General features: G+C 30.4%; 1 protein-coding gene across 2 annotated transcripts; it reads left to right on the top strand.

Moving 5' to 3' along the window:
- Positions 1-3,940: 3,940 nt before the first annotated feature.
- On the top strand, positions 3,941-23,864 carry LOC128177179 (GTP cyclohydrolase 1-like). Of its 2 annotated transcripts, XM_052843768.1 has the most exons (7): positions 3,941-4,471; positions 9,006-9,026; positions 15,197-15,306; positions 15,436-15,491; positions 15,828-15,859; positions 22,193-22,277; positions 22,599-23,864. In XM_052843768.1, the coding sequence occupies exons 1-7, from the start codon at positions 4,114-4,116 to the stop codon at positions 22,720-22,722; spliced, it is 786 nt and encodes a 261-aa protein (XP_052699728.1). In that variant the 5' UTR covers positions 3,941-4,113; the 3' UTR covers positions 22,723-23,864. The 2 variants fall into 2 exon arrangements, with proteins under 2 accessions (XP_052699728.1, XP_052699729.1); XM_052843769.1 differs by lacking the exon at positions 9,006-9,026.
- The last annotated feature ends 1,376 nt before the right edge of the window (positions 23,865-25,240 follow it).

A 25,240-nucleotide genomic window follows, 5' to 3' on the forward strand; every position in this document is an offset into this window, starting at 1 on the left:
AATTGATTCACTACTTCTACGTATTTGCTATTGTATTCCCATTTTTCATTATCTTTAACACATTTTCCGTTTCTAAAAATTACAATTTTGGTTTTTTGTATATTAACAGATAAGTTCCATTCATCAGTATATTTGTGCAATGTGTTCAGCATATCATGTAGACCCTCGGGCGAGTCTGCCAAAAGCACAGTATCATCAGCATACATAATTAAAATCATATTAATCATTTGTAATTCAATTGATGTACAATTACTATTTATAAAATATCTTTCAAAATCATTAAGGTGCATTGAAAATAATAATGGAGACAGTATATCGCCTTGTAGTACTCCAGCTGAGATTCTAAATGTTTCTGTAAATATACCTTTATGTTTAACACATGCTCTTACATTCTTAGAGAGAATAAACCCCTCCATTTGCAATTTATACCATAGTTTTGATCTATCAATTAAGTCAAAGACCTTTGTATAATCTACAAAACAACAGTACAATCAGTCAGTCATCGATCGAACTTGTCTTGACGAGCATATTCAGCACATGGTTTAAGACAGCAATCTAGTTATACCTCACACATTTTTTTTTGATGTGTTTTTTTTTTCTGTGTGTGTGTTTTTTAGTATATATGCGCATTATTGATAAATATCATTAAATTGTGAATGTCTGGGTTGACTTTAATATCATGCAGTAAAGATTTGGTATGAAAGTGATATGTTTGTATTAGAATATGTCTAATGAAATTCACGTCTGGTACATGTATGTAAAAATATTACACTGTTAAGCAAAGATTTTTTTCCAGATCGAAAAATGAAACTAATTACGATGTAATAAAAAAAAATAACATAATATAATAATATATGACAAATTTATAATTACAATGTACATCATTTAAGGTAGTACGGAACACCCGTGAAATTCATTATTTCAAATATTTTCTCAAAAAACACAAAATGATGGCTTAATATTATGTAAAAGTTAATTTTAATCCATTATCTTAAGAAAATAATATAAATCATACCTATTATAAATTAATCAAGGCAGAAATTATGAGGTACATCGTACTGTGATAACTTCGAAACCTACATTTGATTGGTGTTCGTTTGATTTTTGTGCAATTTATCCTTGTATGATTTAAAATTGTGTAACTTTTCGTTCATAGCAAAGACCTGAACTTTAAAAAAAACCATCACAATTGTTTGGATTTATGCCTATCAAATTCCAAGGTCATATCAAAAAGTGAAAGGTAAAATAATTTTGATATGATGACGTCATTCAGAATTTTTTATCAATTTTCACACCCGTCAAATATACTTAAATCTCAATTAATTTAAAACCCACGGTCAAATTTTCATTATTTTGATATATTTTAATTGTGGGGTCATGACAATCATAATGCTAAATTTTCTTTGAACAATACAATTTCTTTTCAGAGACTTTTAGCAGCAAATTTTCGTCTAAAAATGATTTACATGTGCTATTTTTAGCATTGTATTATATCAGAAATTATCTAAGTTACCTCTTAGAATTTATCTCAGCGACTGTAAGTAACAACAAAGGACCCTTTGTACAAACAGTAAACACATTTGTAATATCTTAAAAAGTAACTTATTCGCATCGCAATTTCTAACAATGGCTATTTCATTTTGCACTCCACTGAAAGGAGATTCAACAGGTAGGTACATGTACAGTGTGCAAAAATTGTTAGGTCGGATTTTTTTTTTAACTGAATTTACATACAGAATGTGATTGTCCCAGTATAGCTGATACGATTTGAAATTCATATTTATAAACTAAATAATATTTGGTCAACACTTATAATACGGACTCAGATAAACAGTAAAATAGTTTAATTTTTTCCACATAAATATTTCTATGAGAAAACCATGCCTTTCATCGTGTTCATTGAATTATGAATTTTTTTTATGATGAAAAAATTACATCATATATCTTTGGTTGAATTGAATTTTATTTAAAATGACTGAATAGGACGAGAGAGTAGGCATCATCCGTTTAAAAACTGCTTTGTAATCTAAACGTCATAAACATAATAGTATTGAGTGTAGATTGACCTGGTGCGAGTTGGTCAAGTAACGAATTGACTAAAAATTTCCTGACAACCTTAAACCCATCAAAAACGTAAAAAGTATTTGCTATTTACATTGAAATTGTTATTTTTCGAGATAAACTGTAAGGTAAAACTAAAATCAGTAAAAATCCAAAATTATTCTAAACAATAACCTTTTCTGCAAAACCGCAGATGAATGTCAGACACATCGGCCCAACGACACATCGGCCCCAGGACACCTCGGCCCCAGGACTCCTCGGCCAAGACGGGTCGGCCCAAATTTTGAGACACCCCGGCTCAAGCAAAATACATCTCGGCTCAAGCAAAAGACATCTGGGCTCAAGCAGAATTAAAATAAAATTTCAATGATTTTCATGTTTTATTTTTATTTTATTGAATATAAATTATATGATATATATAATTTGTGACTAAAATATTATTTATCGATAACAGTTGTAAGTTTTTGTTGTTGTTTGTTGTTTTTTGGTTTTTTTTTTTTAACAATTTTTCCATTTTGATGGTAAAGAGCTCGTAAGATGCAAGAACTTGTGTCATATATTAAAAAAAAAATGAGACGCGTGACCAATAAAATGGATACACATAGTTTGATTGACAGGTTCAGCCACATTAAGGTGTGGCCCGATGTCCGAGGGGCATGCGCCTATCGATGTAATTTCTATTGCTGTCGACAACAAGTTTTAAAAAAATTGAGACGCGTGACCATCCAATAAAACAAATACACATTTTGATATTTTAAGAATCATTGTTGATATAAGATACATATATAACCTGATGAACATTTAACAATGGAGTTTTCCAATATAATATCATACATTTCATAAAGATAAAAATATTTCTTAATGAACTTCTATATTTATGTCATATTGTAAATCTAAAATTTACAACATACATTTAGCTAAATTGAATCAAGACACAAACCGTTATTATTTTAATACAAATATGTACGACATAAATGACTAGATAAGGTAACTGTAAGCCAATAAGACAAATCAAACGTCTTTTCTAACAGTTTATTTGGTACAGGTCCAGATCGTATGGAGGATCTCCCGCAAGAGTGTCGTCGAGTATCTTTTTTATGATAACATACATAACACTCATTTACGTACAAAATAAACAAATAAATATTCTAGTAAACAAATTCCATAATTATTTGTACTATAAAGTTCTATAATAGATCATGATTAAATCCTGGAAACTCACACAATAATTTATAATATAATATAAATTTCTGCTGTCTTTATATAATTTCACGTCACAGTCTTATTTTAAAGTTCATATAATGTTAACATTTATAGTAATGTTCAATTATTGTTCCTTTATCGGCTCCTCTAAAAAGATGTACATCCTGGTTTTGTTTACACTGTCCTTAATCCGATTCCGATTAACAGTTTGTTTACTACTTCGGAAAAGTCTTACACTTTTACATCCTGATCAGATTTTAGGTCAATGTACCTAATCGTAAGTACATTGTAAAAGGTCAATATATTATATCGTAAATATATATAAAAAATGATCGATATGTTTATTATTATTAGATTAAAATAATTGTCTCAAACCCTACACACACACACACACTGTCCCTGTTTATAATTTAAAATGCTAACGAAAGTTTCTTTGGGCCGATGTGTCTTGTACATATTTTTAACTGAAAATTTCTGTGGGCCGAGGTGTCTTGTACATGGGCCGAGGTGTCAATAGTTTAGGACCGACCCGTCTGGGCCAAAGTGTCAACCGCCCTGGGCCGAGGTGTCGTTGGGCCGAGGCGTCCGTCTACCACCGCAGATCTACTTTTACCTCAATCCTCTCTTCGGGAGGAGGAAAGATACTCGTGTTTTTGCCGCGTACTTGGTGACGCCAACACGGAATCTCGACAAAGGATATTTAATGTGTTAATAGACCACCACAATAACTCGCTTTCTGATCAGTAATACCGCATACTTGTTTTGTTATTCAACAATTAGCAGTGACGCGTATAACTCGAATCGATCAGCTGTTCAACAACCAGCGTATATATAAACAAGTGTTAAGGGATGGGGGACACGCATTTGTTTGCAACCGCGTCTGAAAGTCAAGAAAGTAAGAGTAAATGCTTAAACTTTACAATGGAAACTGAAAACCATGTTAAATCTTTGGCAACTCGCTCAATGCTAGAATCTTTTGATATGAAAGAACAGACTACTGAGTATCAGAAGGAGAAAAAAGACACAAATCAAAAGCAAGTAAATGGAGTTGTAGAGACAAGTTTGCAGGAACAGTTGTCCAGTAGTTATAGAGATATATTGGAAGGACTTGGCGAGGATCCAACACGGGCTGGACTTCTTAAAACTCCACAGAGGGCAGCCAAAGCATTGATGTTCTTCACTAAAGGTTACAGGGAAAACATGAGTGGTGAGATTTTATATTTTTATTGAACATAGGTTTTGGTAAATTACAATATATCTATAACTTTGATAATAATTTGTGTATGATCCCTATCCTTTTTGTAGTGTTCTAATGAGTTTTTAAACCATTATGTCAAAACTTCTAATAGATAACAAATGCCATAATTTTTAACATTTTTTTTTGGGGGGGGGGGGGATTTAAACCCTCATAAAAAAAACAACTAATTTATCCTCAAAATTAACCACTCCCCATCTCCCCCTGGAAAAATTGTCTGGATCCCTGCATAATTAATAAACAACAATTACCCAAGTTTAAACTAATCTTAATTCACATTCAGACATATTCAGAGTGTAATATGAGAGGAACTTGTAAGTTGTAAGAACTTGTTTCCAATCCTTTGTGTAATTTACACAATAAAATATGTTCAAATCAGTAGAATTTTAATTCTACTCTCGTTCAATTATAAATATCAAATGAAATAAATAAATGGTTTTCATTACCTACAGTACTGACACCCTATTTTCTTAAGGGTATCCTTGGACTTATAGTCAGCATATACTACTATGGAAGGTATAATGTATTATAGCCTGTCCCTGATATTTTGTTATACTTCACATTTGAACAATTGTCATGCGCGTAGCCAGAATGGAAAAGTGTACCCATAATATGTTTGAGGGTTTGGGGGCCGCAGTGAGGTTCTCAGTAAATCCAGGGTAACACCCTGGTGGGGGTCCAGAGGCAAAGCCCTCCAAAGCTCCTGGGTTTTACCAAAGTTGTAAGGCAATTTCCTGCCAAAGAAATCATACTACGTCCCATTTCTTTGGCAAATTTAATAATATAGCACTAAGAAAAATTTTCTAGTTTGAGATTACACAATAAAGGATTCATTTCAATACTACTGGTATCATTATCATCGGAGAATATCTTCAAAATATATTGTATAGTTCTTTAGTGCATATGGCATAGTAAACGTTGCAAGGGAACTTTCAAGCTAAACAAGATATGATTTTTTAAATTCTCCATACTGGTAATATCAGTAATATATAGAAGATATTTAATAAATCATCTATATTATTTATTTTGTTCAACTTACCTATTTTTTTTTTAATTTTTACCTCAGCAGATTTTTTTTTAAAAATCTTTAAGTTGTCCTTGATCCTTTTTTGCAACTTTTTTTTAATTTTTTTTTTTTAGAATATTAATTAAAGAAATCCCTTTGAGGTCTCTTTCACTCATCAAATTTATAGTCTGGATAAACAGGATAACACTGATTATTATCTGTTGCACTTTATTTCTACTCTACTTTCTTTCTCTTAAATTTTATATGATTTTTTGGGGGCAAAGATTTAATAAAAGACTTGAATTTGATTGCACATACTTGCTGAATATAGAACAATGTATTAAAGACACAAAATAATATGAAAGAGGTAGTGCTGGATGGTAATTTTTTTCTCCAAATAATATCTCTTTCTCTTCTCTTTTTTCTATCTCTCTCTCTCTCATTTTCTTTAATTATGCCGCCGCTCTGAGGAGAAGGGGGTATACTGTTTTACCCTTGTGTGTCTGCCTGTCTGTCTGTATGTAACAAAAATTTGTCGCATTTTTCTCGGCAACTATTTATGGCAGATGCTTGAAATTTTAACACACTATTTGTTCAGACATGCCATATTGTGGGATATATTTTTGTACCAAGCAGACATCAATTTCCTGTTAAATGACGACTTTGTTTATTTTTAGCCTAAATTTTCAAACTACTTGCCTAGCTGATTTTTAATAAAATTACACGTACCTGTAAAAAAAATTGCAATTGAAATCAATGATAGCGAAAATATCAAAGATATCTTTATTGACACATTATCGTAATATAGTATTTATCTATATCAAATAGTTTAAGAAGAATTGTGCTGCATATATATGAATAAATATCTTGGGTTAGCATGTAATACATGTTTTTCAAATGATAATCTTTTGTGCTGTGAGTCATTGTGCATTGTGCAATTTGCCATGTTAATTACACTAATATATTGCTATTGTTTGGCTTTTAAGGTATTCAATGTATAAAGCATCTTCGCACTTCACTTGCGTAGTGTATCGGAAACCCTTGGCTAGCGAAGATGTCTTGTTTGGGAGATTGATCACTTGATCGATCCAAAACCTTTTGGGGTGTGCAACACCATTTTGACCCCGTCGTCAATTCAGGCTTTAATTTGCCACATAAATCGGATATGCCTACCGGTTTGCGTGTAACATTGAGTTCAAATGTGATATTTCTCACTGTACATTTCGTTCTAAAGTTTAAATCCAACGCATTGATAATGCTATCAGCTAAAATTCATGCGAACTTTGAATTTCGTCCAGAGGCTCCATAGCCATCATCTGACGTCACGAAATTTCAACTCTGCACTGAATGCTCTAAAACATAAACTTTTTAAAACATATGTTAAGTAAAATGAGGATAACAAACAACTTAGTTTTTTGGTTTCTTTAGTCACAGTCTCTGATCTCAGTTTGTCAATGAAATAAATTTATAATTATTGTTTTAAAAAGTTTATGAGAAGCGTAGTGTATCGGAAACCCTTGGCTAGCGAAGATGTGTATAATGAAGAGATATTGAACAATTTTAAATCATTTTAAACTAGTTAAAGATTATTGCTAGATAACAGTGAAATTGAAATGAACCAAAATCAAATGATTGACAACATATAAGGAGCCGGTCATTTTTCACTTTAAAATTTTATTATTAATTATTAAAAATGGAATGTTATAATGTGCATGATCATAGTTTGAATTTGTAAAGATACATTTATTTTCAATAAAATCAAAGGAATTAATAAAACAATATTTGAATGCTTGAAATATTGTACATACAGGACTATGGTACTTCATTTTATTCGTCTTGTTTTACATTTTCATTAAATTTTCTGGGTCAATTACAGAGTTGAAACACATTTAGCATACAATTTTTTTCTTTAGAACTGTTGTAAAAAAATTTTGAAAAAGTATGTTATGCTTGATTTGTTCTCTACAGATGGACTTCTTCTTTATGAAAGAGCAAACCATTTACTGACTATTCAGACAATAGCAAATTTATTGCCCCTCTCAACAGCAACCATTTCCCTCGGCTGCGCCTCAGGAATTAGTTGGTGTCTTGGGGGACAATAAACTTACTACCTAATTCCTCATAGCCAGTAAATATATGTTTTATTTTTTGCCCCTTTTCCCCTCGTTGTGAGCAGTTGAATTCAAGAATGGGCAAATTTTAATGTCTTATATTATTATTTCTCCTTGAACAAAACTTTGTTTGGGTGAATTCAAAATTGGGTGAAATTATTTGAAGGTGAAGATCCAGGCAAAAAATAGCATGAGGAAAAAATAACCCTGTATGCAGTAGCTCTATGTAATCTACACTCATCACTTTTGGTAGAGACTTAGTCCTAGATTTAACTGATGGTAAAGAAAAAAACTCTATCAAACACAAAAAATAGTAAAATTATTACAAGCTATACAAGTAAAAGATATTTTTCATGGGGGTCCCAGGCCTATTTTTAGAAACTTCACTGTGAATTTATTAAGTTTAATGTCTTATATAATTTCTCCTTTAACAAAACTTGGAAATCAAAACGGGGTGAATTCATTTGAAGGTGAAGATGGGCAAAAATAGCATGAGGCAAAAATAACCCTGTATACAGTAGCTCTATATAATCTACACTGACTTTTTATAGAGACCGAGTCCTAGATTTAACTGATTGCAAAGAAAAAATCTCTATCAAACCCAAAAATAGTTACTTACTGTAAATAAAAGATATTTTTCATGGGGGTCCCTGGGGCCTTTTTTTAGAAACTTTACTATGAATTGAATTTATTAAGTTTGAATTTTTTCAAATGATGGGGAGCAGGGAGTCTAGACCCCATTGACCCCCTTTTAGATCCATGCATCATCATGATCGAATCGGACACCTCTGGCTTTTCCATTGATATAAACTTACTTTGTCTCAAGTTTATATGCATTACATGCTTATTAAATTACCATCAGCATTATTCGGTCTCAAGCTCCAAAACTGTTGATACAATGTAGATGCAAAAGGAGTAGGGGGTGGGGGGGGGGGGGGGTGCTACAGGACTGACGGCATCCAAAAATAAGCATTCAATGCTTAAATGATACCATGTTAATTATGAGATAGATATACTTTTTTATTCCAAGCTCAGCAGAATTTGTTTGATTAATGTTTATTACTATACAATATGCAAAGGTTGCAAAACAGCTGAACTCGATCACAACATGTATAATCATCTGCCTTGATTGCAACTTTTCATAAACTTTCATAGCTAGCTCAGCAAATCAATAAACAATTCATGGAAAACAGACATGGTGGTGCAATAAATGCACATATTTAAAATTGTTTTATTACTTTTATTGTAAAATGAGAGTCAAAGAAAATGCACTGCACATTGTTTAATAAAATGCACTGCACATTATTAAAATGCAGGTAAATGCATGATTGCACTTAACGTAACTTCATTGCCGTTAGTTTTATTGTAGGTAGTAAATTAGATTTGATAGGTAAGCATTACACAAAAGCTTTCTTGGGATTTGTATGCATGTTCATACTGTAAATTCCTTATATTACGCGAGTACTTAATTCCACGATCCTTCCGGTTTGTATCAAATTGCGGGAATATAAAATCACGAACGTTGACATTTTTTATCTTTCTCCTATGGTTCTCAACTCTCAGATAATAATTGCGAGTTTTTAAAATCCGCAGAGGGTGCATCTCGCGATTTTACGTCGATATTAATTCCTCGCGTTTAATTAGGAATCTACAGTACTGTAAAAATGATACTTATTGGGTACTTGCCTTCGTTATTTACAATTTTACATTGCATTGCTTGCATGCTTACAGTATATGTTTTGATAATGGCTTTTTTATTTTATTTAATTTATATTTTAAATTGCAGAATCGGTTGTCTATTTCCAACTGATTTTTGGCCAACGATCAAATCGGTAACAAATTGTATTAAATTCATTAAAATGGAGCACTAAATTTTATTCTATAATTTAAATTTAAAATATTTATTTTATGCACTTACTTTTTAAAGCTAATAAGAAGTACCGGTATGCTGTATTGTAATCAGTTAAAGTGTTTCATATCTTTTGAAATTGAAAAAAAAAACCCAGGTTGCAACAGTTTTCATTTCATTAAAATGATAATAAAAAAAATTGGAATAGTATAAAATTTATGTATTAATAAACCGATTATAATCAATTATAAAATCTTAAATCATTATCGTTAATTGACAATCTTTCCAACTGATTATCGATAAAAAATCAATCATCATGACAACACTAATATTATACCGGGTAGATGCAGTTTTAAGGAGAGAAAATTTCTTACTGTAGTTATTATATGAAAAGTTTAATATCACAAGTCAGTTTTCATTTGAATGTAGAAAAAGGGTTTTAAATTTCAAGTAAGGGCCAAAATGGATAGTATTCTTAATATACTGACTTTAAAATCAACATTTTGGTTATTATAAATTGATACAATTTTAAATGAATTTAAATTGATTAATCATTTTGAAATACACATGTACAAAAAAATGTCTTGATCCTCGTCTAGTTCATTGTCATATATCTTGGTTGAACTAATTAGATGAAATAAATCAAACATCTTGAGAATTAGTTTTATTTTTAAGATTTCAAATTGAGCATCGTATTTAGAATGCTCCTTATAATTGAATGGGATCCATAGTTTCCTGTATTGTAAATTGCATATGTTCTCTTAAGAATAAGAAAGAAACATATTTCAGGAACTTTGTGCATTAATATAAAGGTGGATAAAAAATTCTACTTGAAGCCAATTCTCAAGGGTTTTTTTTAAAAAGACAAACAACACTAAACCTTGAATGCCAAACTAAACTCTGATGTCACAATTAAGTTTAAAAAAGGGAAAGAAATCTGCATTGAACACTATTTCAAAATATACATTTGTATATTATTGTAATCATTCAACTACATTGCATCAGAGATGCAACTTATGATTCACCAATCAATCAGAAACTTGTGGTTTTGCTTATATTCTATAAAAAAGGATTTTTAAAAAAAAAACACTTTAAAATTTATTTTTTTTGTTTTCATTATTTGTTGTTGCTGCATCCATCCATATGATAAGCCAGGCCAATTTCTTTAAGGGGCATGGTTAGGATTTTGGTCAAATTTTATTTTTATTGTTTAGAATGCTTTAATAATGAATGTCTGGTGACCAAACACAAATTTAGTGTCAGTCATACAGTTATAAGCAAGATCACAGAGCTCACAATTCTTTGTTATGTAAACATGGCTCGTGACATGATTTTGTTTACATCCATTGGTTCAGTACATTTATTGGTTCAGTATACCGATAAAAATTCTTTTTCGAGCTGATTTTTCTATCCGCTTATTATGACCATAAATTAACAATTCCTAGCATTTGTCACATTTATTTTAGGCTTTTAAAACCTGAAATTTTTCTTTCGATCATTCAAAACATAAACAAAAACATGACTTGAGAACAAAGAAATGTGAGCTATGTATCTCACTTAAAACTTGATGATTATGACACTCAAATTAAGGTTGCCTTAATGAAGCATTGTAAAGCATTAGACATTTATTTGGAAAAATAAATTTTGACCTAACACATGACCATGCAAACACCCCTTTAATTTAATTACATGTATTATCATATTGATAAAAGCCTGCCAGTGAGTGTATTTAATTTACATGCTATGCCCTCCCCAACAGTACACCATATAACATTGTTATATATAGTTTATGATATGGTTTTGCTATTTTGTGAGGGTTTGGAAACTATCTTTTAATCCTTCAGGATTGCATCTCTGTCATCGTTTGAAAACCCCTATGGAAGACCTATACTCCTTGCCCATTTCGAGATAAACATTTCATTGTTTTTCATTGAAAAAGCATCATCCTTTTAAACATTTGTCTTTAATTAATCACCTGCTATTTTTTGAATATTTTTTACCAGCTATTGCACAAACTATGCAAAATTTAGTTTTATGTTTTATCTATTGTAAGCATATTTATGTAAATCCTGGTTATAATATTATATGTTTTATTTAACATTTTACCCATACAATGTAATTTGCAACATTGAAAAGGTACCTAGTACAAATGAGCTTAATAAATTAATTTGGATTGTTCAGTATGAAACAACAGTATGCATGTACATGTATCAATATTGTAAATTATGAGGGTTTTTTTTATCTCCTTGTTCTTTATTATCCCATTTGAAAGTAGAGAAATATGTGTTTTATATGGAATCCGGATAGGGCCATGCAGTTCACTATCACATCTTATATGCCAATGCATACTAATGAAAAAAGTGTATTGATTTTAAGATATCTATTTTATTGAACTTTCATATATCTGAATAAACATTACACTAAGGAATTTAATTACAATTCATATAATTATATGCATTAACAGTATTCATTTGATTTATACGTTAGATTTTATAGATATAATGTGCATATTTCTCCCTAGAATTTTAGCATGTGTTGTAGTTTTTCAAAGAAACTGGAGAAAAACAAGAAAGTGCTTTTATGACGGAGGGGAAAAAATTAAACGAAAGAAATAAGCAGGAAGGGACATTAAGGAGAGACAACAGATGGTGATAAATGTTCCGAGCGTTAAAATATAGAATCATATGGATAACAACTTCAATCTAGAAATACATTTTTTCCTAAAAATAGTTTTTTGATTATTGCTTTGGCATTGATTCTCTCTCTCTCTGATTGATGTTAACAGTACATACCAGGGGTATATATCATGAAAATTCAATCATTTTCTTTACAAAACAATATTTTCTGCGAAGTAAAATAAAAACACCAAGGTTCAATTAAGAAAGCAATAACCAAAAGACGGTTTATAGAAAAAATAATGTATTTCTGGGAAATTGCAATTAATATCCAAATGATTCTTTATGGAAAGTTTTGTTTTAATGTTTGGAACATAAATCACCATCTAATATAGCTCTCAATTTCATCGTCATCACATCATTACATTTATCATCATCGCATTGTTGTGTCATCGCACTATCGTCCCAAACATCAATGGTCAATGATACGATGGCCCTATCCAGATTCCATAATTTCAAGCTATGTTTTACCAATCATAAAAGCAAATTCATATTAATTGAATGAAAAACAGTCATTCTCAGATTATCAATATAATCATAAATTAATATATAGACTGTGTTTTTTCTCCTATTATATTTCTTTTGCAAAAGGATTGGAATTCACAGCATGATAGAAACTCAACTGACAGGGCTGAAATCTACATGATCAAGTTCTAACCAGTTTATCAATTGGTCACAACCTTCAGCAGCCTAAAAAAAATCGCAGACTGCACAAAATAATCCTGATGATGCCAGACTTATAATTTCCCATACTGTGGAATCATTAGAATTCGTGGTGGCTCAATGTATTCGTGGGTAGTCCTCCCCCATGAATTTAAATCCTCAACGAAAACAATTTTAGGAAGAGTTGTCTTTGTTATTGAAACAGTAACAGATGCATCCACGAAATTACATCCCCGCAAATAAACAAAAAAGTCACAATCCACAGAAATTGGCCCCCACGAATTTTAAATGATTCCAAAGTATATGAAGATTTGGCTATTCCTTTTAACTAACATACTGATATACATTAACAATAATTTACTTACTTTTACCTACTATTCATGAATTCCAATGAATTATAACAAAAAAGATGAAAATATAAACAATAAAATGCTATCTTTGATGATTCATGAGGACTATGAAGGAAGCAATTATTTTTAAAAAAAATTAAAATAATATGCTAATTTTCTGCAGTGTTGTTACTTCGTATCACGCATGAATCACCAAAGAAAGCATTTTATTGTTTAAATAATACCTATTAAGATTTGCAGATAAAATCAGAAAAAAAAGTTCTTTGACTTGGAATATAGTACATATGATATTATATTGCCAGGTACGGTATATTAATAAATGATGAATTTAAGCCATGAGTGTTTTTCACAAAAATTGAAATAGGAATGCACGATGAATGTGCTCTATTTTAGTTTAATGAATGGATAACAGTGCCATGAAATTCTTTACAGGTAAATGAATGCTTTGCAACATATAAACCTGAAACTAATGCATTTCTTATTAGACTTTGCCTAATCAAGTATTTTTCGGTAAATGTAATACAACTTTTTTCCACTCAAAGGTTGGGTACATTTTTGTTTATGACGGTCTGGTTATAAGATTTCTTGTACACATTTAGCATGAACAAACTTTTTACAGAACCAGAGTGTAAAAACAGTGTCATTTCAGTAAATCTTATATAAAGACCCTGTATATTTTTTAATGAAAAAGGGATGTGCATTGATGTTAAAGAACTTAGAAGTTCAACATAAGTGCCCCATATGCTAATTGCTGAAAGTTCAAGCTTTCATTATAGCCTGGCAGTTTTTGCAATAAATAGGGAATGTAATTGCGAAACACAAACTGTTTTGGAAATCAGTGGGAGAACATCAATATTCATTGATGTAAAGCCATTCATGAGATGTATAAGAGAGCCAGCTAGTCAGACGCCAAAAATCAACATCTAAGTCATGATGATTTAGATGGACATATTGATTCCATCTGTACAGTTAGCAAGGGTGTTGGTTTCTCTGTGTAAGTTTTTGTTTGCTAACAGGAAATTGGGCCAGATTTGTTGAAATAAACGAGGATAGGATGGAACTGATGTTTAGTTTGCCATATGACATCAGTAAATGACCAATTGTGATGTCATATGCAAAATCACAATGGCTTTAATTCTGTCTAGAATTTAATGGAGGCTGTTTTCTGGCTTGGGGAAATTGGACAATCTTGATTTAAGGCAATCATTTTCTGTGACTTTCATCTGATCACCGCCTCTATAAGCAATTGATTTTTGAGGAGGATGTATTTATTTAGCTTTTGAGGCATTTTATGTCTAATTGTGGATGCAGCATTTTTGCGTGAAATTTCAGATGAGTTTGTCTGCACCATGATGTGTTAGTATTTATTGACAAAATAAAACTGATTCCTAAAGAATAATCCCTCCCACTTGATTGCTTAATAAGGTCTTAATAGCTTTAGTATTTTTAACTTGATGTTTCTATGGTTGCAAAAATTAGAGAAACATCAAGCCTAATGTACACATTAAGCAAAGTGTTAGATTAGTACTTCTCCTCTTAGTTCCTCTAGATCCATGGATAGCTGAAACTAAACTTTCATTATTGCAAAGATAAGTATGCATGAGCAGAATAAAGAAGGATGAAAGCTGCATTACTTGTGACTTGCAGACATTTCTTGAAGACTCATGTCTTCATTAAATCCATAAAGCTTTAGCAAAAAAAAATAATAAATGGGGAAATAAATAAGATGTCAATGACATTACCCCCATTTTATTGTAGTGAATTGTCTACAAATTATGCAACAACATCAAAAAAATTTTTTATGAAAATTTAATAGATATTGATCTTTCATTAAAAGAATCAATTGCTAAAAGCAGTTTTGCAAAAAGGGAAATTCTTTCACTGTTTTATATGCCTCATTTAAGTTCATTTTTATTCAAAATGACTTTTAAATTATATTTCTGTAAATGATTATATAAAAAGTATTCAGTGCAGAAATTTTTTATTCTTCAATTATATTTGGGGTTTATTTTTTATTATTCAGAAATTCTAAATGACGCTATCTTCGACGAAGACCATGATGAAATGGTGATTGTGAAGGATATTGAAATGTTCTCTATGTGTGAACACCACATGGTTCCCTTTATGGGAAAGGTTGGTATTCCTTCTAAATTCTGATTTCTACAGCATCAACATATTTTTTTAGAGGTCTATAACTAAATGCTTCCAACGATATTTATTTCAATACCGTGATTAATTTGTTTTTATTTAATTTTCTCCCAGGTATCTATTGGTTATTTGCCAAACAAACGTGTTCTTGGTTTAAGTAAACTAGCAAGGTAATTATTTTTTTAGGATTTAATTGATTCATATTACATAAATTTTGTTGTGAAATATTTGAAAATCAGGTTTATCGTTTAATGAATAAATAATGCATATATATATATAAATATATATATATATTTATATATATATATATATATATATATATATATATATATATATATATATAGCTAGAAACAGTAATTTTATATTTTTTTATATAATTTAATTTAATGCATGCATGTCAAGTTAAAACAAATTAGGAATATTAAAAATGAATAAAGTGAAAAAAAAACTCAGATTTTATGACATAATAGACTAAGTAACTGTTCTTCTTTTTTTTTTTTTTTTAGAATTGTTGAAGTATTCAGTAGGCGATTGCAAGGTAATAACAAGCAAAAAAGGGTATATGTTATAAGTATTTTCCTGTTTTTCTGATATAATTTAATCCTGTTTTTCTGATTTAACTTAGTATTGCCTAGATGTTACATGTATCCCTAAAAATTAATCTAGTTTATTTTTTTTTTTTTTTTTGGTGGGGGGGGGGGTGTAAGGTCAAATCTGATCATTCAAGCTTATTACAAGATTGGATGCAAAATCTAAGATGAATCATTTTTATAGGTATAGAGTAAAATGCTGTAAACCAAGTATTATTGGCATCCTTTGTTATTCATGAATGGCCACTGAAAATTTAAATCAACAGGTAAATAGAGTCATTTCTATCTTTTTTGATTTTTATACATCAAGCAACATGTTTGCAATGGAAGTAACCATTTCATCTACCTACATTAAATTTGCTATGATATTATAGTACATTAAGCAACAGGTTCGCAACATTTACTATTAATTTGTATGTGGAGGTTGCTAGTAAATCTTGCAGATATTAATCCCATACAGGCTATAATACTTGGTTTGCTGTGTTTAGTCCCTGAAGACTTTGATAGATTTTTTTTATATGTGTGTTAATGTGCAATGATGTAATTTCATAAATGTATTTGTTATCAATTGTGATGAAGATTATAATCATTGAGTACCGAGGTAACGTTGCCAATAAAACTGTCACCACCAAGTAAGCTGGTGGCAATAAGACACACTGGATTGTCAATCCAGATGTTTATAGCATCCAAATAAACATTCAGAGACTAGAACTAATATATAAGGAATATTTAAAATCCATTTATTACAGCCTTGGGATTTAAAACATTAAAAACTAGAATTTCATCAGGAATACAAATTGCAATCAACTAAACAAAAGCTTATTAAGGAGGCCGATTTGGGTTTTTTGGCCAAAAAACTACATTAGCAAAACTCTTTTATTTTTTAACCATATGTAATTTAAACGAATTCTAGTACCAGTATGTTTACGAAATTTAAAAAAAATTGACCAAAAGGTTCTTTTTAAAGGCCATCTCAAAATATAGGTACATTTGCTATAGAAATATATAGGAAATCATCATTTTCCACACTTCAAAGCAGATTAAAAAATACCGCAATTGCGATTTTCCTCAAATTGTAATTTGTGATTCAATAATATCATTTTCTGCCTTATATGTAGTAGATACTAAATTCTACTGACTGGTTTTCAGTGGGAGCCATCTCTGAATATTAAAATGCACCAAATTTTGCTACATATTTGGGGTATTACAAATGTAGATTGTTGTAATGGATTCATTTAAAAATTAAGAAATAAAACCCGGAGGATAGCATTATTCTGTGTATAAAATTTCAATGACGTACAACTTTTTCATTTATGTTATTTCTTTTGTACTCCTACAAAACTTCATTTTATCATAATGTCATAAAAGCACAATGGCAAGTTTGATGCTCACCTACCATACAATGGAAAAGATGTTTAAAAAAAAAATTTTTCCTAATAAAACTAAATATTTTTTGTTTATTGTGTTCAATTTAATAAATGATATTGAAAAAAATTCATAAAAGGTATAAATAGACTGTATAACTAGGATACGCAAAAACTTGTACAATGAAAGTCAGTCTTCTTAGAAAAAATCCTTCAGCTAGTTTTAAAATAGATGTAATTGTTATTGTACCTGGTATATTAATTTTAATTGGCAATGTTGAGTTATTATAGTCAAAATCTGTCTGTATATGTACATCAAATTTTAGGTGTCTGAACAGAGTTGGATGGTAAATATCAGATGAATTCAAAACATTCCAGTTTTACTAACATTTTCTGCTTTTTCTCCCAGTTTAGCAATAGAAATTTTAGACAATGCTAATTCATGGATGAATTCTATATAGTAAAAGACTTTGTGTTTGATTCTGCTGTTATTTCCAGGCGATTTACGATGATTGCTCAATAAAGTTTATCGATGAGCATGAAAACTAGTTAGAATCGAAGAGGCATGCGGGTGTACAGTGTATCTTGCAAGCATATTATATTAAACAGTTCTTTATATATACTGGTACATATTTAACATAATCATATTGACATCCTTTGAAAAATCTTTGAATAGATTTAAATATACTCTTTAATTACAGTCATGTATAATTACCTGCTTTATCATTTCAATGTATCTAAAATTTCCAGTGTTTAACAAGTATTAGTGAGATATATCATTTAAAATCTGATATGCATTAACCTATTATAGTTATTTGTAATCAATTTCATTAAATTTTGCTTTTGCATGTATATATCATTATTTTTTGTTGATATTTTTGATAGGTTTAAATGATTTATTTGAAATTTCTCATACTCTTGTTACGTTTTTTAAACTGTTCATTATGTACAAGTACTCATTATATTAACTATTATTCAAAAACAAGTAATTAAAAGCATATTACAGCAAATATAATCAAGGAGAGTCATATAGCAAGGTAGACATTTGACAGTACACTGAAGCTCAGGATGATCATGACAATTAAGTCTTGAGTACTGTATGAACCACTTAACCACACAGGCCAGTTGTACCGGTATATATTGTGAGACTCCCCCTCCCCACCCCTAAAAAAAGACTGGCTGAATAGTGAGTCTTCCTCCATTCCTCTCCCTGCCCCCACCCCTGGAAGCCTGGCTATATATTTATAGTAACTCCTCCCTCCCCATATAGCCAGTCTCCATCTCCCACTTAAACCGAGGCTTTCCATTTCAAATAATATGATATAGTTTCATGAATAATCTTATTTATTGTTATGATAAAATTTTCTTCCTCTCAAGCATTTTAAAAACTTTTTACTTAACTTACTCACTCAGGCGACCTATTTGTCATCTATTAACAGTTTTTTACGTTTTTAACTTGTTAAAAACTACTAGGCCAATTGTGACTATTTTTTGTTTGTTTAAGGATCTGTAGGACAAGATGAATATAAATCATGTTTATGACCATATCACATCTGGAGACATCATGGGTGGGCCAAATAAGTAAAAAAAAAAATGACAATTTTCAAAAATCTACTATTCTACTCCCATACATGTTTGGAAAAAAAAAATGAATGCTTGGTTATAATATACCAAAATTTTGAAATTCTAGGTACCTGGGTTAGTGTTTCACGCCCTAGGGCAGGGCCAATGTGGACATATAGTGAAAATGTGTTTAATTGAGAAAATATTCTCTTCTCGTGTATATATATATATATATATATATATATATATATATATATATATATATATATATATATATATATATATATATATATATATATATATATACACGAGAAGAGAATATTTTCTAAGATTAAACACACACACACACACACACATATATATATATATATATATATATATATATATATATATATATATATATATATATATATATATATATATATATAAATATATATATATATATTTGAGAAAAACCATGGTTATAATGTCCATGAAGCCTTCTACCAAACTGATAAAATTCATTGTCCCTTGGTCAGGGATTCAGACCTTAGGCTCTAGTGAAAATGTATAAAAAGATAGAAAATCTTCTTCTCTCTATCCACAGCAGATGGACGTGAATTGAATGCATGAATATTATGTTCCTGAAGCTTTCTGCCAAAATTGTGAAATTCAGAAAATCTTCTACCCTATATCAACAGCAGGGGAGATAACTGAATGCATGGCTATGATATTCATGAAGCCTTCCGGTACAGGCTCCTTGGGTAGGGCCAATATTGCCACATAGTGAAAATGTATTGAATTATATGATATTTTCTTCTGTACATTAAATTTTGGGAGGTAAAATAATTGCATTAATATTTTGTACATAATGTACTATTCTTAAATTGTTAAATTCACTGCTTATGGGACAGAGGCTGAGGCTTTTTATGTGGTGGGGGATGACAAATATGGCTGTTAAGTGAACGTGGAATTTTTAAGGTTGTTTAAGTTACTCTGGTAGCCTATTGCTGTTTGTCGTCCATTAACAATTTTACATTTTTATCTCTTCAAAGCCACAAAGTATATATTATATCACATGACATTAAATTAAATTTATGTTCTACTAGTATTTTAAGAACTCTGCTTTCATTCCCTGTGCATTGTATGCTTATAGAAATGAACTGTATGCATGTTGTGTGCATTAATACTAAGTATAAATGAAACTGAATATAATAAAAGATGGGCCATTAAAGGCCTGCAGTTCACTTTTTACCGAAGGTTCCCAATTTTTAGCACCTTGAGCTAGGCTATAGATAATTCGTTAATTCGCGATTCCTTCGACTCTTGCCCAACCTCCACCCCCACCCCCTTATCTCCCTCCTCATCCCCTTGTGAATAAATGTTTTGATGCTTTTCAAACATTAAATAATGAAAGGCAGTGGTAACGGTCGGAGACGTCACACCTCGGATTAGGATTTAGACTTCAAAATAATGACCTCAAAATAAAGCTTAAAATACAAAAATGAGACCCTCCGACAGGTCAATCTAAAAGCTATGGTACTCAGGTGATCGCCAAGGCCTTTGACCTCTTGTTAACAATGTTGAAGGTTAGCATCTCAGGGTAAAGGATTAAGCTGTAATTAACATTGGAATGATTCAAACATTGATCATTGAAAAAAAATGAACGTGTACGGTAGTACGTATATTTTTAAAATAAGTTTTAAAATATTCAGATAGCATATTAACAAAAACTGCTTTATATTTCTTTGTATATTATAGAAAATTATTAAATATATTGCATTCTTCATGTGAAATATTGGTGAACTCCACTTTAAAATGATCTGATGCGTGAATTTGTATTTCCTCACTCACAGATATTAATCTCATTTCTTAGTATCAGTAAGTCCTTCGAACTTACTAGTATTTCTCTTGGAATTTGTCATGCTTTATTTTATGTATCTGAATTTGATATATGCCGCGTACATTACGTTTTGTAAACAAATATATAATTAAAAGTGCAGTCTAACACTGTCATGTATTTTAATAAATATCTGTAATCGGCATCGTATTCAAAATATGTTCGTGACTTTGACCAAAATATCCTTTTTACATAAGTCCGATTTTAAAAGATGCGAGGGTTGATCCAAAAGTAATGTCACAAAGGCAAAGAGGTTATGAAAATCGACGTGTTTAATTTGATATATTGATTTCGGAACCTAGCTTTCTTGTAAATGTTATTAAGAAAAGCAAAGTGCAGCGCGTCTCATTTTGAATAGCTGATATGGTGGTGCTCCGTTTGACACAAAACAACTCAAGACATTGGTTAAGGAATAAGAATGGTCTTTATTAAATAATATAATAAATGACAAAGTACAAAATACAACATAAAATGCCACAATGTAAACTAGCACAAACTTAAAACACAATGTTGTTCATCAAAGGAACGATCCTACATATATAAAACAGTTAAATAACAAAGTATTGTGACTAACAAACAAAGAAAGTAAGACAATAAAACATGGCTATTTCTATATTTAAAAAAAATTGTCAAAGATGAGGTATTAAAATATATTTTTCGATTGCACCGTCCTCTGCTTTGTACTTATTAATTTGCTTTGGATCACTTTGATTCAATAATGTATAACATAATACTGTAATTTATATAAAACGGTGTCTAATGCACGAAGAGCGGCTAGAGAAGAAGTCTCACTATACATCGTGTTTCTTCGGGGTGTAGAGATCTCAATTTATGACACCGGTATGCATGTAACATGCTGTTTTGATATTACGTCGCGAAAAGGGACTTAATATCAAAATGTCGTATGTACCGACCCATGCAGCATGAGCCACCGAAAAAAGCATTGAAATATATATGTTTACATCTCTTTTGTGAATTGATGTTAAATGAGTATTTAAGTTTTCTTCAGACATAATTTTTTGAATCAAACATTATTTATAATGTTGAACTGGCTTGCACGGAATGAAATTTGATTAGCTGATAATTTGTTTGAGTCCTATTGAAAGGGGGCTTCTTTTTTATTGCTCTGGAGTTAATATCTGCATTACAAATAGTAAAGGTATACTTGTTACTGTTTATCAGTTTTATTTCGTCTTCCGTTTTTAGTTAAATCTTTATTTTAAATTCTGGTATTGTCTGTTGATAAAAGACAAGAATAAATGCATTATTACACTCTACATTTTACATGTAACAAAGAAACATCCTTAAATAATCAAAACTTCCAAGTGTATAAGCAGTCTTTCATGACACTTTTAAATATGTTTCTCATGTATGGAATATTTATCAATGGAAATTTGATAAATTTTATAGCCCCCAAGAGTTCCTTTACTTTTTTTTAAAAAATAAACTGTTAGTTTATTTATTACTTAATTTAGTTCAAGAAAGGTTGACAAAGCAGATTGCAGTTGCCCTGACAGAAGCTATACAACCGGCTGGAGTAGGAGTTGTGATTGAGGCTACGTATGGACTTTACTGTATTTCTGAATGAAAAAGCAATCATTTTTGCAGTGTTGTATTTAATGACTTAAACTTGAATAATGACAAATGGATAAACGAAGACACTTTTTGGAAGTATTTTATCAGTAGTTTTCATTTACTTAAAAAAGTCTTATCAAACAATACAAATCTTATCAAACAGTAAAAAGACAGTAAAAGATTCATTTTAACAATACCAGTAGTTGTATCCTTATTTGAAATGTCTATTTCAGCAATGCACGTGATTTGATATGTAGAGATGTATATATGACTTTAATTTCAACATCATTTCATTGACTTATTTAGGCACATGTGTATGGTGATGCGAGGGGTTCAGAAGATCAACAGTAAAACTGTTACAAGTACAATGCTGGGTGTCTTCCGAGAGGATCCGAAAACGCGGGAGGAATTCCTTTCCCTCATCAGGTGATGAAAGAAACCTGATTAGCAACACAATATTTCTGAAAATATGTGTACTATACATTCCAATGTATGCTGGGTTGAAGAGGATATTATTATCGCATCTTGACTATATACGTGTACTAGTTTTTTGCCAAGGCATGGTTTCCCTGCGGCCTTTTTTGTTATCATTGAGCTGTATAGCATACGAAGTCTATTTATCAATGAGCTTTTCTTTCAAAGTATATAATACTTTGAGGTGATGTTTGGATAATTTCAAAATACCTTGAAATGCTTAATATATGCACTATTAATCATTGTTGTTGTAATTTATTTCGGAATAGATTATTTATATTTGTTTCCTCTGAAAATATGCTTATATAAATAGTTATGAAGAAAAAGATTATCATGCGTTTAAAATGACAAGAATGAAAAAATGTGGTGACTTGAGAACTGGAAAAAAAATTTAATTAACGGCAATGTCTGTATTAAATACATGGGCATCTTTATTTATGTTACAATGACTAATACTCATTTGACATATTTACTTTCGTTTTCAGGAACTTTTAATACGTCTAGAAATGAAATACATGTATTTACAATCTTTTTCCTGCCAATTGATTCTATTCTTCTACATTTTTTAAAGGGAAAACATAGATTAGATATAATTTCAATTGGAGATGGTGAGAATTTAAATTCAAATGAAAGATATTTCATAATTTGTAGTAAAACATTATGTTTTATGAAATCACTGCCTTTGAATTATATGGCCTTGTTTTTAAAAATCTCTTTTTTTAAACGTATTCATTGAAAAAACCCAACTTTTTTATTCAACTTTTATTAGAAATGATTTACTATGAATTCTTTATTTTGTACCCAAAATGAAACGTTTTATACCTTTTTATAAGAACTTTTGATTGGCTGTTTTTAAGTTTGCTGAAATCATGATGTTTTATAAACGCGCACACAGGCAAACTATGGAAATGATGATAAACGTGTACTAATAGTATGTTTTAATAAACATTTTATTGTTTAATCATGTTGAAAAATGTTGATGCTTTTGTGTTTTACTTTGAAAAATAAGAATTGTTTACTCGGATAAAATATAATAACATGTATATGCATTTATTTTATTGTGTTGAATGAAATAAATGAAAATAACATATAAAAACATGAAGAGCATGTATGGAGTCTATTGATGATTGATCTGTTGAAGCAGTTCCGTGGCAGTTCAATTTGTTAACACACGATCGTATTTTTTTATTATGCAATTTGTCAATTGTAATACACTTACCATTAGTTTATGGCGTCACGAAGATAATCTATAATATACAAAATGATTGACTTGAAATTGGACAGTATTAGCTAGTTAATTGATACGATTCTATCAAATCGCTATTGTTTGTGATGAAAGGTTGATAGTCAAGAAACATAAAAGAAAAACCACCACGTTGTGATAAACAAATGTATATTAAAAAAGAACATCTACATGTATATCGGATGTCAGTCGATTGCAAAATTACCGAACTGTCAATCCTTTTATATTCACTTCCAGATATACTAGTTTAGAACATCCAGAGATAGATATCGGATCAAAAATTATATTACATGTATGTATTATCCATACCTGTTAACCTTTCAAAGCTGCTATGTGGGAGAATCTCCCCCTTACCAACTTGGCTAAGGGGGAGATTTTGCGTAAACGACGTTTTTTACGTAAAATGCAAATATATATTAAAAATACTGTTAGATACCTTATTTTACCATAATGTTGTAATCAATGCATTTGCAGTCATTTTAAATTTTATTATTTCTATGACTACCAGTGTGCAATTACAACTTGTGTTGGTGTACATGTTCAGAAAACTATTATTTTGTTTGCATGGTGCAATACAAGACGTCAATATAATGCCACTTTTTATATTAAGTCTTAAAATTCTTATTGTTCAGTATTGAACCATCACTGCATGCTGACATCTAGGGTAAACACAGAAAATTTATTTTGCCTATTTTGAATTTGCAGTGAAACCCAGTTACGAAAATACCAGTAAATAATATTCATTAAAATTATTGGTGATACAGGGCTCACAATTTTTTGTCATGTAAACAAGGCTCGTGTCCTGTATTTGTTTACAAAGGTTCAATATACCAGTAAAAATCTTTTTCCAGCTTATTTTTCTATCTTTTTATTTATTTTAAGCATATATATAAACAGTTCTTAACGTTTAGCACATTCATTTTAGGTTTAAACCTGAAATTTTTACTTCAACGTTCAAAATGTAAACAAATGCTTTGTTTACATAGCGAAGAACTTCAAGCTCTGTAACTCGCTTATAACTCAACAAATGACACTCAAATTTCGGTTGCCTATTAAAAATGCCTTTCTGAAGCATTGTAAATATTAAAATTGGAAAAATAATTTTTGACCAAAATCGTGACCATGCCCCTTTAAAAGCCTGCATGTCTCTTTTTATCAAAAGCTTACAATGTTTTGCCACTTGAGCTAGGGTATAGATAATCTGAGATTCCTCCGACTCTTGCCCCCAGAT

Source organism: Crassostrea angulata, chromosome 3 (assembly GCF_025612915.1).
Source record: "Crassostrea angulata isolate pt1a10 chromosome 3, ASM2561291v2, whole genome shotgun sequence".
In the NCBI taxonomy this organism is placed as follows: domain Eukaryota; kingdom Metazoa; phylum Mollusca; class Bivalvia; order Ostreida; family Ostreidae; genus Magallana; species Magallana angulata.